This window comes from Cornus florida, unplaced genomic scaffold (genome assembly GCF_030987335.1).
Source record: "Cornus florida cultivar Cherokee Brave unplaced genomic scaffold, ASM3098733v1 CherokeeBrave_3.0.0_Hap2_Chr01, whole genome shotgun sequence".
NCBI lineage: Eukaryota > Viridiplantae > Streptophyta > Magnoliopsida > Cornales > Cornaceae > Cornus > Cornus florida.
The window spans coordinates 74,067,207-74,088,031 of record NW_026775571.1 but is presented as its reverse complement, the minus strand read 5'-3'; the positions used below and the strand labels follow the sequence as shown (position 1 = coordinate 74,088,031).

Here is a 20,825-nt window from a genome sequence, read left to right as displayed (position 1 = left end):
TCCTAATGTTTATCTGGAATTTAATTTTGTATATTGTATTATTTCCCAACTAAAAATTATAAGCCATCCTTATATCTTCTGTCAGAGTTCTGGTTGGCAAGTGAAATGTGACCAGAGTTATTTTTTAGTTACTTTTTATCAGATGGAATTTAGTTGGAATTTCGGTTTTTTGATGATTTTTTTTCCCACACTTTCCTAGTGCACCATCTTTCTTGAGTAATACCTATATTGACACTAAAACATGCATTGTCTTTTCTTCTTCTTAAATATTGGGAAAACGGATTTTTGTCGCTTAGTTATGAATTTTTATTTTGAAAACAACTGCAGAGCTTAGAGTGTCTTTTTGTTTTAATAAGATACCTTCATTGCAAGGAATCTTTCCGTTGTACAGTTAAAATTTAGGGATGGAGGACACAGGTTTGAGTATGTGAGTAGTCATTTTCTGTAAAATAGAGTAGAGAAGGACGTTCCCCCCCCCCTCTCCCTCCCTCTTCTTGTTTTTGGGTCTTTGTTTGGGTGAGGGAGAGATTTCGGCTGTTTCAATTCTTTCTAGCCTGCTGTTATTAAAACATGTTTTTGTTTTCAGGTGTTTGATTGTTGGTTTGAGAGCGGGTCCATGCCTTACGCTTATATCCATTATCCGTTTGAGAATGCTGAACGTTTTGAGCACAATTTCCCTGGCCATTTTGTGGCAGAGGGGTTGGATCAAACTCGTGGATGGTCAGTTTCTTGTCTATTTGTATGTTTATGCTACTACTTCGATGTAGCAAAGCACATTTTCGTTGGTTTTATCTGTAGTTTTTTTGCTTTGTTGTCCTGATGTATTATAAGATTCTTTTTAGTTTCGAGGAAATGATGTTGCCACTATTTGCCTCTGTTATAATTGTTTCTTGTACTTGGATGAATCTATAATGGAACACGGAGAAGACTTCTACCAAGCTTCTGTTTGTAATTTTATTATATACGTATGAAGTTTTGGTGTAGCTTAGGGCATTAGTATCATTCCCTTTTAATATTCTTTACTGCTAGTCTTTTTTATGGGCTTTTCTCAAATATTTTATTTTGGGTGTTCGTAACCTATGCTTTGGGGGCTGTACTCGTCCGAAAGGTTCACATGCATGAAATGACAAATTAATTGACTTCATTGATATGTCATTAAGATTAAATGAAAAGTTGGCAAATAAGTGTGGCCTTTTTTGGTTGGACTGCAGCACTGGGGTCTGGGGAGGATTCTGACTCTTGACAAGCTGAGGAGGCGGCGGCATCTGATTATTGTCAACTGGTGCTGTATGTGAAAGAGGGATGGGGAGTCGGTGGATCATCTGCTTCTCCATTGCCCCAGAGCTAGGGGTTTTTGGGATGGCAAGATATGCGTGGAGAACTGCTCCCCTTTGCCTATGGTGGGCTTTATGGAAAGTGAGAAATAGGATATTATTGACGGGGTGGAGTCCCCTTGGGGGGTGTTTAGATTTTCTATTCTTTGTACTTTATTCTTTTGGGTTTGGGGTTTAATTTGTAAATCTATGGAGATTCTGTTGGCTTTTGGGTATGGCTTGAGGCTATAGGTTTTTGCGCAGCTTGTTCTGGGATGCGTCTCCCTTTTAGGTGCTCTTCAATGAATACTTTCTTATCAAAAAAATAAAAAAATTCACTTTATCTCCTGTTCTCATTTTGTATTACCCTGTTTCTTGCTCGTTTTTTTTTCTCTTTCTTATTCTCAATCTTCTCTACTGTACTTAAATTGAGATAATTTTTTTTTGTTCTTTATCTAATTCTGTGTACCTCTCTCCCCTTTCTAACCATTCCCTTACTGCCTTCTCAACCTATCCTTTATTGTATTCACCCTTCTAGTGGTTTTTTAATTTAATTTAATTTATTTATTTATTGTATATTTTAAAACCTTCTCTAGCATGTAATTGACTTGATAGCATGTTCTTGAACATTGTTTTTTCATTTTCAGTTGATAAAATTTGTCTCTGAAATTTTTATGACATTAAGCTGTGTTTGTAAATTAATTTGTCACAAGAAGCTTGTGTTGTACTTTGTAAGTGCTTTAGCAGCTCTTGACTGGATTAATTTGGTATTAGGACTTTGGTCTAGGAATTGTTAGTCTTGGAGAAACGTAGCTCATATATTTTGTTGGCTTAATATTCAATTAGACTAATGTATACTTGGTGTGCTAGGATTAGAGGGATATATAAGGCTTAGGGATATATATGTTTTCTTATATATATATATATTCCCCAACTTTTTTTGCATTAAAGGACTTGTTTTTTGCATTAAAGGACTTGTTTTTTGCTTGCTCTCTGCACTTTTTTTTATAAAGGTGGTTATGCATTACCAACAACTTTTAATTGCATTGTTGACACCATAGATGTCAACATCGGTTCTGACACTTCGTCTCCGTCTACCAAATCGACTGGAAATGTTTTAAGAAAAGGTAGGTATACGACGGAGTGTAACTTTAGTTAATTTAGAAATTTAGATAGAGATGTAGTGCAGACCAAGGGTCATAAGGTACAATCAAATTGAGCATTTCTGGTATTTAGGCTCAATTATTCATAATGAAGGAGATAAACTGGATGCACAATGGGTAATAATGAGTATATATAACATTTTGTGCTTCAGCGTGCCCTCTAAGATTTAAAGGGATGATCTGTAAAACAGTTATTAAACCAGCCATTCTTTGAGTGACAGAATGTGGGGCGAATAAGAATTAGAAATGAATGCATTCGTGAGATAGTTGGACTTGCACTAATTGGAGGTAAAATTAGAGAAAATTGATTATGATGGTTTGGTAGGTAATGTGCAAAGAAGATCATTGATTGCTCCAGTTAGGAAGAGTTACATGGTCCATATTAGGGAATATGCTAGGGGACGGGGAAGTACAAACTTAACGTGGGTAGAGTTGGTAGGGTATGCTAATATGTGGTTGGATAGTGTGGAATGGGAAAATAGGATTCTTGTAGGCAAGTAGTTGGGAAGAGGCTTAGTCGAGTTGAGTTGTACATTTAGGAAATAGATTGTACCTCACTGCTCAGAATTATATACTGTACTAAAAAGTTTGTGTGTGTGTGTGTGTGTAATAGGATTGAACATATAAACGTACACACAATTTATAATATATCACAATTGGGCTATATTATTTTTGGTGTCTCCATTCAGTGTATAGTGAAAATATCACTTTATCTCGTTCTTGGAGCCTTTTGTTGATCCCTTCTCATAGATGTTCTTTGGAGCAACCTTTTTATGTTAAGTACTGAATGGTTTAACAGTTACGGGGGATGGGGTCCTTTCTCCTTCTCTCGTCGTACACTAGAGGAACTTTTGTTGTCTTGAAGGATGAACAAATACTAAAAGTGGAAACTAAGTCTTTGTGTTACATTCTGCAGGTTCTATACTCTCATGGTCTTGTCTACTGCATTATTTGGGAAACCAGCATTTAGGAATCTCATTTGCAATGGGCTTATCCTTGCTGAGGATGGTAAAAAGATGAGTAAAAGATTGAAGAACTATCCTCCATGTATGGAAGTCATTAATGAATACGGGGCTGTAAGTCTTATTGTTTGTATGAGTTGATTATTGTTGTTGTTCTATGTTCTTTTCAGTATTATATTATTGCTGCCGCTCTTGTTGGTGTTCAAGTATTCTTGTTCAGATCTCTCTTCTTTTTGGTTGTTTTATTGCATTTCATAATCTTGCTTGTCTTTTTCGTTCATTTGTTTACTTGTCTGTTGTACAGGATGCGTTACGACTGTACCTTATTAATTCACCAGTTGTTCGTGCAGAGCCTTTTCGTTTCAAAAAGGACGGAGTTTATGGTGTTGTGAGTGATTTTCTAAAGTTTTATTTTCTTCTTTCATATTAATATTTTTGTTTGATTTGATCTTTTCATCTGGTTTTCTGATTTTTAATATTCCTCCTTTTTTGTATTTTCCTTTTATCTTGGTTGATCTCCAATTGGTTGTATTAATACCGGATAATGATGTTGATGCAGGTCAAAGATGTTTTTTTGCCATGGTACAATGCATACAGGTTCCTTGTTCAGAATGCAAAAAGACTTGAGATCGAGGGATTTGCACCATTTGTTCCTATTGAACAGTTCACTCTTCAAAAGTCGTCTAATGTGCTTGATCAGTGGATCAACTCGGCCACTCAGAGTCTGGTTCATTTTGTCTGCCAAGAAATGGATGCATATCGACTGTATACGGTTAGATTTCTGCTAAACATTTTGACATATCTAGTACTTTTTAAAGAAATATGTTGTAGTTAGAAAATGTGAAGCCTTTAGATGATTCAAATACTTATATAGCAAGAAAAATGGGCTTGAAATCTCCTTGCCTGTCAGATTATTAATATAGCTCTTATAGGGTTCTCAGTAAGTTTATAGGACTTCAAGGGATTTAATTGACGTGTGGAGGGGCCAAAGGGCCAAATTGTGGGGGTTCATGCTCATGACTATTGGAGGGCAACCCTTTGTGGTTGGTGGAGTCTTTGGAAAGAGTGGAATAAAAGATCTTTTGATGGGGAGGAATCCTCCATTGGGGCGTTGAAGGTTTCTATTATTTGTTCTCTTTTTAGTTGGGTCATGGGGAGAAATTGTCTATCTTTAGATGAAATCGTGGACTTTTTGGGTTCTTTCGGTCAATTGGACTCCCTTTTTGGTTTCGGTATTTGTATAGCTCTTGGGACGCGTTCCCCTTTTGAACGCTTTCTAATACAATTTTACTTATAAAAAAAAAAAAATTAAGTATATAGCTCATGTGGTGAAGAGATGGTATATGTATGAGCCTTATGTCCTCTGTTGTAGCAGTATAATTTATTGATGATGTAATTTACGGGTGTCGGATTGGCTGGCCTAAAGAGTCACCCGGTTTTAGGTATGTGCCATCAGCTGCAGTCTATAAGTGTGCTGTAAATTTGCACAGGAAAGGAGAGAAGAAAAGCCTTCATATATTACATTACCAAATAATAATGTTACAGAAGATAAGATTTAATATAAAGCCTAACTAGAATATGAAAAGACAAAGTTATCTCTAACAAATACAGAAAAGTATATAAAATACAACTCCCTAAGACTGCATAAGTTTCTTAATTTGTTGTAGTAGCACTACTGTTGCATTATTTATTTGATTTTTGTGATAACATTCGTCAGCTCATTGAACTAAAAAGAACAGTGGTGACTTAGAAGCATTACACGAACATAGAGACATGGATATGCGAACATGACAGGATCTAAAAATGTAATCAATTAGACAGCATGGACAAAGTGGTATAAGAATGTTTTCATAGATAAACATATGTAGTATATATGATCGTGATAAATCTGTTATTTATTCTTTATGTTTGTATGCCAATAGTTGCATAATTCAGAAATACAGTACATGGCAATTATTGTGGACATAATTATATTATTGTACACTGTGCTTTAGAATTTTTAAAATTGCAATTGTGGCAGACATGCATGCGATGTTAGGTTGCTTCATCTTCATTTTCCTTTTTCTTTTCTGTTTCTTTTTTTGTTTTCGTTTTTTTTTGTTTTGTATTTTGGTTAAAAGAAATGTTTGTAAATAATGGATGTGTCCATTGCATTTCAAAGAGTGGACGAGAATTTTGTGAAGTAGTGTTTTTGCTACATTGATCGCTTGTTGAGGATTGTCATATTATTGAGCGGCTTAGAACTAACTGTCTAGAATTTAAGATGTTTTTATGAGTTGATTTTATTTTGTTTTTTGTTTTTTGTTTTTTTTTTTTTTTTTGGTTTTGGTTTTGGTAAGTAAGATTGTAATAGAAAGCCCTCAAAAGGGGAATGCATCCCTCAAAAGCTACACAAGACCAAATAGGGCCTCTAGACCCTCAAATAGTCCAAAAATTCAAGTATCTCCCTCATGGATTTACAATTTCTCCTTACAACCCAATAAAAAGAGTAAGAATGGAGAACTCCAGCCCGCCAATAGGTGTCTCCTTTCCTTCAAAGGATCTGCTGTTTTTTCCAAGCCATAAACACTACCAAACGCACAAAGGCGCTACCCTCCGTAAGTCATGGACTTGGGCCCCCACTATACATCCTGTCCAAGCATCTACCAAACCTCTCAAAAACACATGTTATGTGTCAGAAAACGTACTAGCCATTAACTTTTGGTTGATTTGAATTCAACTCTGAGATTGACCAAGTTAAAATATTCCATTAGAGAAAGAAGTAAAGAAGGCCAATTTAGTCATGATTTGGAAATTTTTGGGCTTTCTGTGTGCTAATTGTTGACTACTCTCCATACCATGTATCCATGGGAAGGAATAGATGAACATTTTTTCTTTTTCTTTTTCTTTTCTTTTATTTTATTTTAATTTTTTTATCTGTAAAATTTTGTTTGAATGGCTCTACCCTCCGCTCCGTCCACAATCACCACCAAAGGCACAAGGGCGCCTCCCTCCAAAAGTCGCGGGCTTGGGAACCCAATGAACCACCTCTACAAGCCTCAATCACACCCCTTGGAGACATGGGCATAACCCACTGAATCCCAATCATAACCAAAAGTAAGCCCCAACTGTCTCTGGCCACGGGGCAAATTTTTTTATATTTCCTGAAAAAAACATTTTATATATTAGTTATTCACATGTGTAATCCAAATTTGTTGAAGCTTCTATGTTACGGTGCCTAACACCACATTATTGCATTTGTTATTTGGTAGAATATTGAAAATTTGATGCTATTATGTTGTAGGGTTTGAGTTTTTATTGGACTGGCAGCTAAAAACATGCCCTCAGCCGACGAGCATAATTTTGTACATATAACATAGGTTATTCTATATTCACTTCTTATGTTACTAAGGTGTTCAAATATTTATACCTCCAATTTCTTTTTAGGTGGTTCCTCATCTCCTGAAATTTCTTGATAACCTTACGAATATATACGTGCGGTTGAACCGTAAGAGACTTAAAGGCCGGACAGGAGAAGAAGATTGCAGGACAGCACTTTCAACTTTATACCAGGTATGATGACTTTAACATTGGTCCTGCACTGTTTAGACCGTTGCTTGTTGCAACCCTTTTTGTTTTTTTTCGGTGCACTTTTTATGTCATCATTATTTTGTGCCTTTTGATTTTTGCTTTTCTTGGCATAATTAGCATCATCTTTCTGTCCAAACATTGTTCTTTATTGCATTATGTAGCTATCCAAACTGACCTTTGCAAAACTAATCAAAGGCTAAAAATAAATATACATGCTACTGCTTTTGTTACGAAATTTGTCTACACTGAGTTCTAATCCTAACAGATATCTATCTGCTAATATGTCATTCTCGCTCCTCGTTGTGTTCTGAGAAGTAAGGTGAGATTTAATCTAGACATTTGAGTTCATACTGCATGTCATCATCCAAAGTTGCTCTTTTCATGTCTTAGAGCATTGTTTTGATGCTGTACTGACAGTACTGCCTCTCTGTGTGACTTGATGATTGCCAGTGGTCAACTTGAACTGCTTCCACGTAGTGGTATATATTCTTATTATGCTATCGTTTCTGCTTGGGTGCTAAGTGTTTGGTGTGTTTCTCATTGGGGATATTGTGTTATATATGACTTGGTATCTGTCATTATCTATTCCTCTATGCTATTTTTGCACTCAACTATGAATTGCATACTTGATTCCAATTTTGCTTGTCTTACATCTTGTAATCCGGGTTTTGGGTATAAGGTGCTTCTAACTTCTTGCAAAGCAATGGCTCCATTTACGCCATTCTTTACTGAAGTTCTGTACCAAAATTTGCGAAAAGTTTGCAATGGATTAGAGGAAAGCATCCACTATTGCAGATTTCCTCAAGAAGAAGGAAAGGTATTGTTAATTTGTGAATTAATGTCTTAGGTTGTTTATGTGTATTTGTTGTGAGACTTTTCTGAAAATTTTCGTTGTTTTTTCCACCAAACAATTTTAATAAATCTAACAACTATTTATGCCATATCAGGGCGGGGAACGTATTGAACAAAGTGTTAATAGAATGATGACAATTATTGATGTTGCCCGCAATATCCGCGAGCGTCATAATAAGCCTCTTAAAACTCCACTTAGGTTGTGCTTTTAGCTTGTCTCCTGTTTTTTCTTTATCCACTCATTTGTATTGTTTCTTCTAAAAGTGAATTTCCATTATTTCTATGGATTGCAGGGAGATGGTTGTAGTTCATCCGGATACCGAGTTTCTTGATGATATAACTGGAAAACTAAATGAGGTCTGTGAATAAAATTTCTAATATTTTGGGTTATATATTTTTATTTATTTTTTTCTTTTTGTTTATAACATGTACAATTAATTTTACTTTTTGCCAACTGTTTGTATGATAATCTAACTAATAAAATATTGGTGCTTGTGGTATATTTACAAGATATGTATGTGTACAATTAATCTTACTTTTTGCCAACTGTTTATATGATAATCTAACTAATAAAATATTGTCGCTTGTGGTATATTTACAAGATATGTATAATGGCATTTACAAGATATGTATATGTTCAATTAATCTTACTTTTTGCCAACTGTTTATTTGATAATCTAACTAATAAAATATTGTTGCTTGTGGTACATTTACTAGATATGTATAATGGCTTTTCTTTCTTATATTCTAACCTATACAATTAAACCTGTCCAACTTTTTATCTGATATAAAAATAAATATTTTATTTTATTCTGATTGATGAAATGCTACTCCTTCTTGTGGTAACTCTCTTTCTGGTGGCATTCGACACATCTAGGCTATGTAGGCCATTACCTAGTGATAATCTTGCTTATGTGGTGTGTTAGGTTGGAAATACTATTTTGGCTCTAACCTTTGATATTTTTTTGAACAAAATGGCCGCTTTCCCAATTTTGTTTCCTTGCTAGCCTGAGCTTTCATTTGATATAATGATATATACATTCCATGCTTTATATCTCAAATGAATGTTTTTATCAAGCTATCGTATAGTCAAAAGCAATATCTTATGTTTATACCTTACCATATTCAAGCTTTGAAAATTTTGACAAATCTGGTTAATTGAATGAACTTTTTCCCTATTATATGTAAATTCCTTCATCAATTTCAAAGCCCTAGTGGAAGTGTAATTGAAATTTGTTATTGATTAGCTTCCTTGATAACCCGTGGTACATGTCTGTTTATAGCCATGCCTTGGAACATGAGATTAAAACCTTTTGCTTCACAAGCTGTCCAATTCAAGTACTTCCTTTTTTTGCATCTACAATTTACCCATGGCTTTAAGCATTTTTACTTGCTACCTGACCATTTGCTCCATGTTTTGTTCAATTTCATCAACCACTGTATCTTTGCTCACAAAACAATATTTGGCAATCCTGTGAACATTTAAGTGCTTCAATGGACTTGTGAAATACTGTAATTCTGTTGCAATATTTTAAAAAAAAATGTTTGTGTTTTCTTGTCTTGACAGCATATTCTTTAAGAGGTTTTTTTTTTTTTTTATAAGTGCATATTCTTTAAGAGGTTTTGAGACCTAGCTCCCTTCAATCCTTTGCATAATTCCATCACAGTATCAGGCATTGGCTGTGTCCAAACAGAATCTGCTACATGAAAATGTATAGTTTTTAGAAATTTTTTTGAACCCATGACCGTCGACATCTGCCTCAAAATCTTCGTCTTTTATCAATTTTAGATTACTTTAAACTTGTACTCTCTTGGACTACTGGATCTTTTGCCTTCAAGCTAGCTTCAGGAGAAAATCCTTTCATGCTACTCCCACCAGAATCACAAAAAGTAAGTGATCAACTGAAACAAGATGAAATATCTCTACCATCTCCAAAAATATCTTGCCTCTTTATCAAGACCACCTTGTATTTTTTTTTTTCCTAGTTGGGACACACACACTGCTTCCACTGAGGATCGAACCCCTGATCTCCCTTTGGGAAGTAGGAGCCTTGTACTACTAGGCCACAGGCCTGTTGGTAAGACCACCTTGTATTATTGCTGCTATATGTCTAGAAGCAAAAATGTATCACACCTTATATTCTGGCTTGCTCCCACTTGTTATTTTAAATCGCTATCCCTGCATTCCCATTTTATCCTCAAACTTCTGTGTTGGATTATAGTAATCTTTGAATTAGAATAAAAGTTATATCTTAAATCAATTATGTTTTATTGATCATCTTAATTACTTATTTTAATTATGTCTATAGTTGTTTTTGTTTTTTTTTTTTGATAAGTAAAAATGTATTAGAAAGCATTCAAAAGGGGAACACGTCCCAAGAGCTGTTCAAAAACAAAAAAAAAGAGAAATGGGGAGTCCTATGGACCCAAAGAACCCAAAAAGTCCACGATTTCATCTAAAGATATACAATTTCTCCCCATAACCCAACTAAACAGAGAACAAATAATAGAAAACTTCAACCCCCCAATGGAGAATTCCTCCCCATCAAAAGATATTTTATTCCGCTCTTCCCAAAGGGTCCACCAAACACAATGGGGGGTCACCCTCCAATAATTGCGAACATGAGCCCCCACCCTTTGGCCCCTCCAAATGTCAATAAAATCTCTTAAGGTCCAGGGCATAACCCACTGGACGCCAAAAAGACCCAAAATAAGACTCCAGCAGTCATGAGTCACGGGACAATGCAAAAGAAAGTGATCCACATACTCTTCATCATTCTTGCACAGACAACACCGGTTGACTATGATTTGTCTTCTCTTTCTCAAATTGTCCAGAGTCAAGATCCTACCCCAAGCTGCAGTCCAAACTAAAAAGGCCACCCTAAGAGGAGCCCTCGAATGCCGAACCATTTTCCACGGGAAATTGGTACCGTGAAACCCGGAGAGGCAGAGAAAGAAGGACCAGACCTGAAAAGTCCCTTGCGAAGAAGGCACCCGAGTCAAAGAATCCGAACCAGTACCATCCACCTCCTGTCTATACAAAAGGTTCAACAAGCCAGTGATGTCATCTAACTCCCAATTTTGAAAGGATCACCGGAACCGCACATCCCAAGACAACCTACCGCTATCGAGTTGATAGCAGTCAACAACCAAAGCATGTCTGTCAACAGTAATCCTGAACAACCGTGGGAACAAACAAGACAATGGGCGATCCTCGCACCCAGTATCCTCCCAAAACCGGGCGTCCCTTCCTTTTCAAACTCTGAATCTAATATGCTTAGAGAACTCATCCCAACCCTTCCAAATGGATTTCCACGCGCCCACGCCGACAACAGATCTGACCGGCCTTGATGACCATCACCCTCTCTCCTCCCCAAAACGACATGAAACAACCTTTCTCTATAACCTATGTCTTTTTTTTTTTGATAAATAAATAACTTATGTCTTTCACTGCCGAATCTCCATAACCACTTGCCTAGGAGCGCTCTATTGAAAGGGGCCAATCTCCTAATCCCTAGACCTCTCAACTTAAAGGGTCTGCAATCCTGCTCCCACCAGACAAGATGAAATTTAAACTCCTCCCCCCATTCGCCCAATAGGAAGTTCCGTTGAAGCATCTCAAGTCTTCTAACAATAGAGGAGGGGGTCCTGAAAAGCGAAAGAAAATAAGTTGGAAGATTGATTATGTACTCTTCACCAAAGTAACTTAGCCTCCCTTCGAAAGATATTACTTTTTCCACCCAGCCAACCTTCTCTCGAAACGCTCAATCACCGGGTCCCAACTTCCCACCCTCCTTGACGAGTCACCCAATGGCAAGCCCAAGTAAGAAATAGGAAAAGAGCTCGTCCCACACCCAAAAATCGCTGCAAGAGAATCCACCTCCTGAACCTTCCCCATAGGGACAAGCACACTCTTGCCTACGTTGACTTTCAAACCTGAAACAGCCTGAAAGCGAATCAAGGTACATCTCAAATATCTTAATTGGGACACCTCTGCCTCACAGAAAACTAGTGTCATTCGCGAAAAGTAGGTGAGAGATCTCCATCTGAAACTTGACCAATCTTGAAGCCCCTGATAAATCCCGAATCTACAGCCCTTCTCATCAACCTTCTAAGAGCCTCCATAACATTAATGAACAGGAACGGGGAGAGTGGGTCCCTTTGCCTCAAACCACGAGAACTGCCAAAAGACCCGGATGGAGACCCATTCACCAGAAAATCTGACAGAGGAAATGCATGTTTCGATCCATCTCCTCCATCTCTCTTCGAAACCCATCCTCTCTAACAGATAAAACAAAAAATTCTAACAAACATGATCATAGACTTTCTCAATATCAAGCTTACACAGAACTCCAGTCTCAAGGAACACCACTATTGAGCCTATAATCGACACATTCACTGGGAATTAGAGCGGAATCCAGGATCTGTATACCCCCAATGAACGTATTTTAAGACTCATAGATGACTCCGTCCAGAACCTCCCTCAATCTTTTTTTTTTTTTTTTTTCCTAATTGGTACTCGCACACACATGCCTCCACCGAGGTTCGAACCTCTTACCTCCCTTTGAAAAATAGGAGCATAGTACCGCTAGGCCACTGGCCCGTTGGTACCTCCCTCGATCTTAACGCAAGGACTTTAGCGATAAGCTTATGCATACACCCAATCAGACTTATTGGTCTAAAATCCTTAATGTCAGATGCACCACCCTTCTTAGGAAGAAGAGCAATAAAAGATGCATTCAGCGACTTTTCGAACCTCCCATTAGAATGAACTCATGAAAAGTGCCCATAACCTCCTGTCTAACCACCTTTTAGCTCTCCAATAAAAATCTCATTGTGAAGCCATCCGGACCTGGGGCCTTGTCACCATTACAACTCTTCAAAGCCTTCAAAACCTCCTCTGTAAAGGGACTCTCTAACACATCCCTATCCACAGCTAATATAGAATCAAAAATGAAGACCATCAAGCCGTGGCCTCCAACGTAGAGGCTCAGAGTATAGCCTCTGGTAGAAAGAAACGATCCCCCTACGCACCTCCTCCTCCCTATTCAACACCGTTCCGTCCACACACATCCGCCCAATATGATTGCCCCTCCTACGGGCATTAGCAGTTCTATGAAAAAACTTTGTATTACGGTCCCCCTCTTTGAGCCACAAAGCCCGAGATTTTTGTCGCCACGAAATTTCCTCCATAACCGCAATCTCAACACATCCTGCCTGACAAGCTGCTCTCCTATTATGTTGGGACTCAACAATACCACCCACCCCTTCCAATCTATCAATCTCAGCAATGTCAGCGAGGGCCCTATTCTTCCTCCACTTCAACTATAGTTGTTCATACCTCTTTGTTTTTACCTCATTTTCTACTACAAGGATGAAAATTTTCTACTATAAGAGATAGTATAGTCAATTTCATTGCTTATTTCTGAAATTTTGCAAAATCTAGAAAAAAGATCTCGTAGCCAAATTGTACATGTATTACTCTAATCTTAATAATTATGGATTATGTTTTGCATCCTCAGGCAAATGTCTCTTAGAGAGCTTTCCTGTTGATGAAGTTGACGCAACATAGAAAATTAGTCGTTTATGTCTAAACCTATCTTGAGCAAATTTACATTTACATGTTTATTGCTAATTAATTTTTTTTTTTTTCATTGGCAAGAAACACACACACGTTGTTTTCCTTAATTTATGTCTTGTTTCATTTGTTATGGATGAACGCTTAGTTAGTGGCTTCATGTCTAAGCCTATCCTGAGCAAATTTACATATACTTGTTTATTGCTGATTTTAGATTCAATCCACTTTTCTAGTAATTTTGTTGTTTCCATATTTAATTTCTCGTTTTCTTTCATTTGTTCTGTGCACTTGAATAAGTCAAAATTCTGGAATTATTACAAATATTCTCTGTTATATTGATTCTCTATGTTGGATGTCATTTTTAATATATTGTCTTGGTTTTTCATTTGCATTGCAGTATGTGCTAGAGGAACTCAATGTAAAATCCATTGTCCCATGCAATGATGTTTTGAAGTATTCCTCTTTACGTGCAGAGCCTGATTTCAGGTAAATGTGTTATACATTCTGCTGAAGTTTATATGCATGTGTTCCTGTTTGGTCCCTTTGTTTATATCACTCGGTTGTTTTCTACTAGCGTGTTAGGTAAACGGCTTGGAAAATCAATGGGAGTTGTTGCCAAGGAAGTCAAGGCAATGTCACAAGAAGATATTTTAGCTTTTGAGAAAGCTGGCGAAGTTACTATTGCTACACACTGTCTGAAGCTGTCTGATATTAAGGTGCATAGTTGTGTTGCCTGGACAATATAGCACTTTTTTTTGTTTACATTTCCTATATCATCTTATATTTTATTTTTATTTATATATTTTGTGATTTTTATACAACCTTGGTACCTTGATACTATTTCAAACAAAACTGTCAGGATTTGTTGGAGTGGAATCTTTTGATCTATGAAAACAAGGATATATAAGTGTGTAAAAACTTAAATGGAAAAAATAAACAGAAGTTGGAATAGGCAAGTCAAATTTGGCATCAAATGTCAACTGCTAAGGTTTTGCAATTGATTATCATAGCCACAAGTGGCGAAAGCAACTTTGTCGTAGATGTTTATGAAAGTTCCCCTCAAGATAAACATATTACTTATAGTCTGAGCAATTTGGAAAGAACTAAAGCTTCATTTAAACTAGAAGAGCATCTTGAACAAGTTGTACCCACCATTTTGTAGAGTTGAATTTAGTTTAGTTAAGTGGTAACTTATGGATACAAAGGCTGTGATATTCTTTCCAGCAATAGGTATACTTGAATCTGCCTGAATAGGAAATATCAAGGTTAGTCCATCATTCCCTTCATTGAAGAAACTGCAGCCCTTGCAGCAGTACAATTCGTCCTTAATTCTTCTAATAACAATCTGATAATGATATTGTCTTGGAGGGAAAAAAATGAAAATACTTCCTTACGCCTCAGCACATGTTTAGGTATTAGAAGTAAAGCTTTCCAATGGTAGCTTGCTGAAAGTTTCAACCAAGGTGCTGGATAACACCTAATATATTGCATTTTGTTATTGATTATATTTGTGAACCAACTTTTTGTGTTGCTATTAATTGATGGTTATTTAATGGCATTATGCCTTTAACTCTTTGATTAATTTTGGGTGGAACTAGCCGTGTTTTTAATTAAGTGCAATTATTGTTTGGAGCATTGGACATAAAACCTTGAAATGCTATTTTACTTGTATAACTGATTTGTCTCCTTGTTTGAACTTCTAGATTATTCGAAGTTTCAAATGTCCTGATAATATGACAGAAGAGGAAATTGATGCGGCAGGAGATGGTGAGGATCTGTAATAACATTATGACATTACATACACAATATAGCTTTGTCATCTCTCACAGTCTTCTCATTACTTGTTTTAGGTGATGTCTTGGTGATCTTGGATTTCCGTCCTGACGAGTCATTGTTTGAGGCTGGTGTTGCTCGTGAGGTAAACTGCAAAATGTTTATTTCATTTATTGAATGTAGGGATGGTTTTTTTTTTTTTAACCCCAAGGGGTTGGGCTCAAGTGGGTAAGAACTTGGCCCTTGTGCCTCAGGAAGCATCGGGTGTAAGGTTCTAATCCTCTTGGGTGCAAACAATTCCTTGAGAGAGAGAGAGAGAGAGAGAGAAAAGAAGGGAGGGAGGGAGGGAGGGAGGGAGAGAGAGAGAGAGAGAGAGAGAGGGGGGGGGGGGGGGGGGGTGTTTAGTATCATATATGGAATTAAGAAGGGTTTTTTTTTTTTGAATTTTTTATTGGGTTCAAAGGAGAGAAAAAACGTGCGGATATTCAAATTTTTAGATAAGCTTGAGGGCAACATATTTTTAGTGGGCCTCTTCTCAAATATATTGTTATTGCACTCATTCCTTGATGACTCGGTTATCTAACTCCAACCAGAATGAGCATTTCTGATAATTTTTCTTTAAACTTAATATTGTAGGTTGTTAATAGGATCCAGAAGTTGCGGAAGAAAGCTGCTCTTGAGCCTACTGACACGGTGGAGGTTTACTTTAGATCACTGGATAAAGATAAATCCGTCTCACAAAGAATTTTGGATTCACAGGTAGCATCTTTAGGTTTAGACTGATTAGCATCATGTTAGTATCTATTGATAATATTTTCAATCTAATTGAATTGTTAGTGCTACATGCATTAAGTGAATACCCCATGCCAATAGTAGCTTATACATGCTAAATGACTCTGTGTCTGGACGCGAAATGCTATCTTCAAATAAGAGAAGCTGGTTAAATCATCTCTGTCTAGTTTCTTTTACTGCGTGGTGAAGTGACGACGAATTCACAGATTGAGAGAGGGATCTGGAAGTGTCAGTTATATCCCTTCACTTGGATCCAACCAACTAGGGTTCAGTTGTTGAAAGGGCTTTCCGCCCTTCAAGTGGATAGGAATCAGGGTGTGACACTTATTCTAGGGAGTGGTGACTCCAGTCTTCATTCTTTTTTGTTTATGACTCTAAATATTAATATTTTAATGTATTTTTTTGGTCGATAATGCTGAAATCTCATTGTTGATACTTGAGCATAGTGTTGCTAAATTAATGTATAAGTTGCCCATGCAACAATTGTTGACGGTAAGATGGATTTCAGAATAGCCAACCTCAAGTAGCTGGGGACAGTCTTTGCTGAGTTGAGTTGTAGGTGAATTTCAGAATCTCAGATTAGATATGTTCCTTTAATCTTTACAAAGTTGTTGTAAACGGTAAACAATGAACATGGCTCTCTTAAAGGACCTAAATCCTAATTGTCAGATAAAGCAGTTCTCCTGCATCTGGACACTGACGAGGCTATACTGAGGGTTTTTTTTTTTTTTTTTAAACAATATGTTACTTGCCCTGGGCATTCGGAAACTATATATCATATGCAATAACAGTATTGTAACAGTTTTTTACAGTCATTCTGTTAATTTTTTACCAACAGTGATAACTAGAAGTATAAAAAGAATAAGGAAAAAGAAAAACTAGACTAAACAAAAAGGCCAAACCAACTGTTGGTCCCACTAATGTGGGGTGCTAGGAGAATTTGAATGGGTATGAATTGAACCTTAGATATTATTGATACATAAAGTTACGGATTTCAAATTTGAACCTGTGTTCTCAAGCTATGACATTTTTTTTTTTTTTTTTTTGATAAGTTCTCAAGCTATGACCTTGATGAGTAGAAGTAACTATTTCTTTTCTTTCTTTCTTTTTCTTTTTTTGTTTTTTTTGTTTTTTTTTTCCTTGTGCAGGAACTATACATTAGGGATGCAATTGGTTCTTCTTTGCTTCCTGCTTCCATGATTCCACCACATGCTGTAAGTCCTTTCAAATAATGCTATTAAATTAGGCTAGCAGCTGTCATTTTTCTTCTCCAGTGGCTTCTGTGAAATATTGGAATCCTGAATTTTGGTCCCCTCTTGCTATTTAAACTAGAATTGCTTTCAAAATCACCCTTATGGTTTCGATTTCTAGTCTAACGTGTAAGGTACTCGTTTAGTGGACCTAGTTAACTTTCATATGTGGCTCACTGCATGCAAATAAATGCATGGAAGATCCGAATTCCAGTAGCTTTACCTCGGCATTATTCTATGGTTGGTGGAATTTTTTACTACCCGTTATAGAGACTTCAGTAGAGCTTCCATCTCATAATTGGCCGAGTGTATTAGTCTCAACTGTGTCCCTCCTTACCACATCATGATGCATTTAAGTTGGTGACGGGTTGAGTAATGCAACAATGATAGAATTTGGCCCTAAGACTTTGTAGGTTGCTTATGGTGTAAGTTTTTAAACTAGTTCTGCTATATTTGGTTGGAGGGAAGGATTGAGGAGGGATGGATGAGAAGGGGGATGAAAGAAGTTTTTTGTGTTTAGTTGAAGGGAAGGGAAAGGAGTGATAAGCAAGGAAGGATGCTTCATCCCTCCTTCCTTTGTAATTCTCTATCCGCCCAAAATTGGGGGAAAGAGGAGAGAGGAAACAGGATAATAACCAACAAATTTTTAATTGCCATTTTTAACCTTGTTGCATAAGTTGGAATGGATATATAATTTTTTATAATTTGGGTATATTAGTGAATGCAATATTAAACTCTCTTTCCCTTCCTTCCAAGCAAACAAAAAAAAAACAAAAGAGTCACCACATCCATCATTTCTGCTATCCATTCCATCCAACCAAACAAAAAAATGAGGGAGACACATTCCATTCCCTACGGATGCCTCATTCATCCCTACCCCTCTCCCTTCCATCTATTTATCCATCCCTCCATCCAAACGATTAGTAAAAAGAACATACCTGCACTTGATCACAGTTTTGTTGGGGTTAGACAACATGATCTAGTAGCCTTAAAGCATTTTCTACGAAGTGCCTGACCTCATATTTGAATCTTTGGTTCTGTTTGGTGGCCCAACCTTTAACCACCACACCAAGCAATGGTCCCTAAAAGCCACTAGTGAGTAGTGACTAGACATTATTGGTCTTGCTTGCATAGGGTACTAGAAGGGGTGGACTGAATACAGATATGAACTTTCAGGGGCGGACCAAAAAGGGGCCAAAGGGGGCCATGACCTGCCCAAAAATTTAAAAGAACTCACTAAGTGGGCTCCACTACGCATTAAGTCTTTGTTAAATTTACACTTGGCCCATCCAACCCAAACCACCTAACTTTTAACTTTACATACACATTGTATTCTACAAGAAGATTTTCTTTAACGACTTCAAAGACTAGAGATTAGTTACACATTGTATATACCAAATATCCATTGAATATTTGTATATATAATATCAAAAGTCAAATCTCACATAAGTCTATATAACCATTTTACGTGCTACTCACTAAATAATATAGCCACTTTACTCACCCATTTTACCCACTAGTCACTACCGAAATGGATAATTTAAGTACCACTTTACTCACCAAACAAGTTAAACAACTTTTTCAGGGCAAGCCAAACCCTTACCTCTGTTACAGTGGTTGCAAGTTGCAACACTCATACCTGCCAATTCATACACATGCCCATTTAATTGAAACATTGACTATTAGGAAAGCTTGAGAAATGTTGGGAAAAAATTTGGAACCAAATACAGATCTTAAATTTACGAAAAGTAAATTCATCTTCTCTGACTTCAGTAGCTGGATGGGCTGACCATAGGTATGATTTTTTCCTATTTTCTTGTTTTCTTTTAACTGAGCTAGCCAGATACTGCCAGTGTGATTTTGTTCTATATTTCTGGTTTTGATTTTTGATTTTGTTTTAACATTACCTATTGTATTGTGAAGATGGGTTTTGAGTTTTAACTTTATATTAAAGAAAAAATATATTATGTTTTTAAAATTTTTATATTCATGCAATTAATTTTGTCCCCCCAAATAAAAAGTTCTGGGTCCACCCATGACCTTTGTCATTATTATGAACCAAAATGCTTAATTCCAAGTTCGAACCAATGTTCTTATGCTTGGCAATGGATGCAAAATTCAGCACGATCCGGAACCGGGGGCCTTTCTTGCAAGACGAGAACGGATGGCCAGCGTGGTGCCAGCCGGGAGCACTCCGACGGTCAAGTTAGTATAAGTCAAAGGAAGACCGTGTAATTAATTTGTGGCATACCTTTCTAGGTTGACTGAAGATCCAGTATTTGTCCTACATTTGGCATTATTTTGCACCAAGTGACTGCTTTAAACTCAAAGCCCAATCTCATCTTTGGCAATTTATTTTTGTGATAGCACTAAATAATGGCCACTTCGGATAAAGCTGGTTTTAGGTTGATAAAGAAAAAGAAAAGAGAAAGCTATTAGTGTTTCCCTTGCTAGTACGGTGGTGCTTGGAGCATAGTTTGTCAAATCGATTTTGGAAGCCTTTCATTTATCCGATTTGAACGGGACGTACTGATTCTGGATTTCTCTGGTGTTCCAATCTTCTCTTAAATCAGTTAGAAGCAAGTATGTTAAAGTTTCCGTTTCCACTATCCTCTGGCGTATTTGGTGGAACTGGAACCAGACCTTTCACAATGAAATCTCTAATAATGCTGTTCAATCGGTTAGGAATTTCATTTGGGAAGTTACTGACAGTTTGGGTGTGCATCTCGAGGACCTGTTGGGAATGCTCTTATCCTGATTTAGTTGTGGGCCTTATTGCTTTGATGTTTAATTTGGTTGTGTGGGCTCCGTTTTCTGTTGTTCATTGGTGTGCTTTTCCTTTTGCTCTGTTCTTTCTTTGCCTTTGGTTTTGTTATTGTCTGGAAATTGTTTTTCCAGCTCTTGTTGTTTTGTTGGTGTTTGGTTGTAGCTCTCTTGTTGTTTTAATGAAGTGCATTTAGGGGGTAAAAATGCCAATTTATTTTAATCACATGTTTGTCTGTTTTAATGCATGTCCGTTTTTTCGCCAAACAGATAGCACGGCACAAAAACATTCCTTTCTCACACTGATCTTTGATAGACTATTTGATAGTGCTACAAACATATGATAGGAGGGCATTGGTAGTTCAGAAATTGGCTAAATGAGAGAGAGAAACCGAGGGAGTTCTTTTGTATATGCTCAAAGTTCCAGATTTGTTGAGTGAGCCAAAATAAAAAAAAAAAAATCGTCTGTTTGGTGCCGGGCTTTTTTCTTTTCATGACCATATTGACTCAATATTTGCCTTATTTTTTAGCGGCCAAATTGGTCTGAATTGACTGGAATAACAAAATCGGCTGTGTTCTCTGGAATTGGCTGGAGTGGTGGACTGGGTAGTAGTTACACATCAAAATGATCCTTATTAGACTTAGTTACACATAGGGCTGCAATTCGGGCGGGTTGGGCGGGTTTGAAGTATAACTTGAGCCCAACCCACCATATGAAATGCTAAACCCAAGCCCAACCCTAATCCTATCCTCAACCTTAACCACTCAACCCAAGGCCAACCCATCTTTTTACTTTTAAATTCAGGCTT

At 37.0% G+C, this 20,825-nt stretch overlaps 1 protein-coding gene across 1 annotated transcript in view; it reads left to right on the top strand.

Annotated features, from left to right (window-relative positions):
- Positions 1-20,825, top strand: part of LOC132300983 (isoleucine--tRNA ligase, cytoplasmic-like) — a 49,964-nt gene that overhangs the window by 27,185 nt on the left and 1,954 nt on the right. The window contains exons 11-24 of the mRNA XM_059798287.1: positions 587-720; positions 3,393-3,552; positions 3,743-3,826; positions 3,998-4,210; positions 6,865-6,990; positions 7,688-7,825; positions 7,956-8,059; positions 8,154-8,217; positions 13,836-13,924; positions 14,013-14,154; positions 15,142-15,205; positions 15,289-15,356; positions 15,848-15,970; positions 17,152-17,217. Of these exons, the coding sequence (XP_059654270.1) occupies positions 587-720; positions 3,393-3,552; positions 3,743-3,826; positions 3,998-4,210; positions 6,865-6,990; positions 7,688-7,825; positions 7,956-8,059; positions 8,154-8,217; positions 13,836-13,924; positions 14,013-14,154; positions 15,142-15,205; positions 15,289-15,356; positions 15,848-15,970; positions 17,152-17,217 (1,575 nt within the window). The remainder of the gene's footprint in view (positions 1-586; positions 721-3,392; positions 3,553-3,742; positions 3,827-3,997; positions 4,211-6,864; positions 6,991-7,687; positions 7,826-7,955; positions 8,060-8,153; positions 8,218-13,835; positions 13,925-14,012; positions 14,155-15,141; positions 15,206-15,288; positions 15,357-15,847; positions 15,971-17,151; positions 17,218-20,825) is intronic.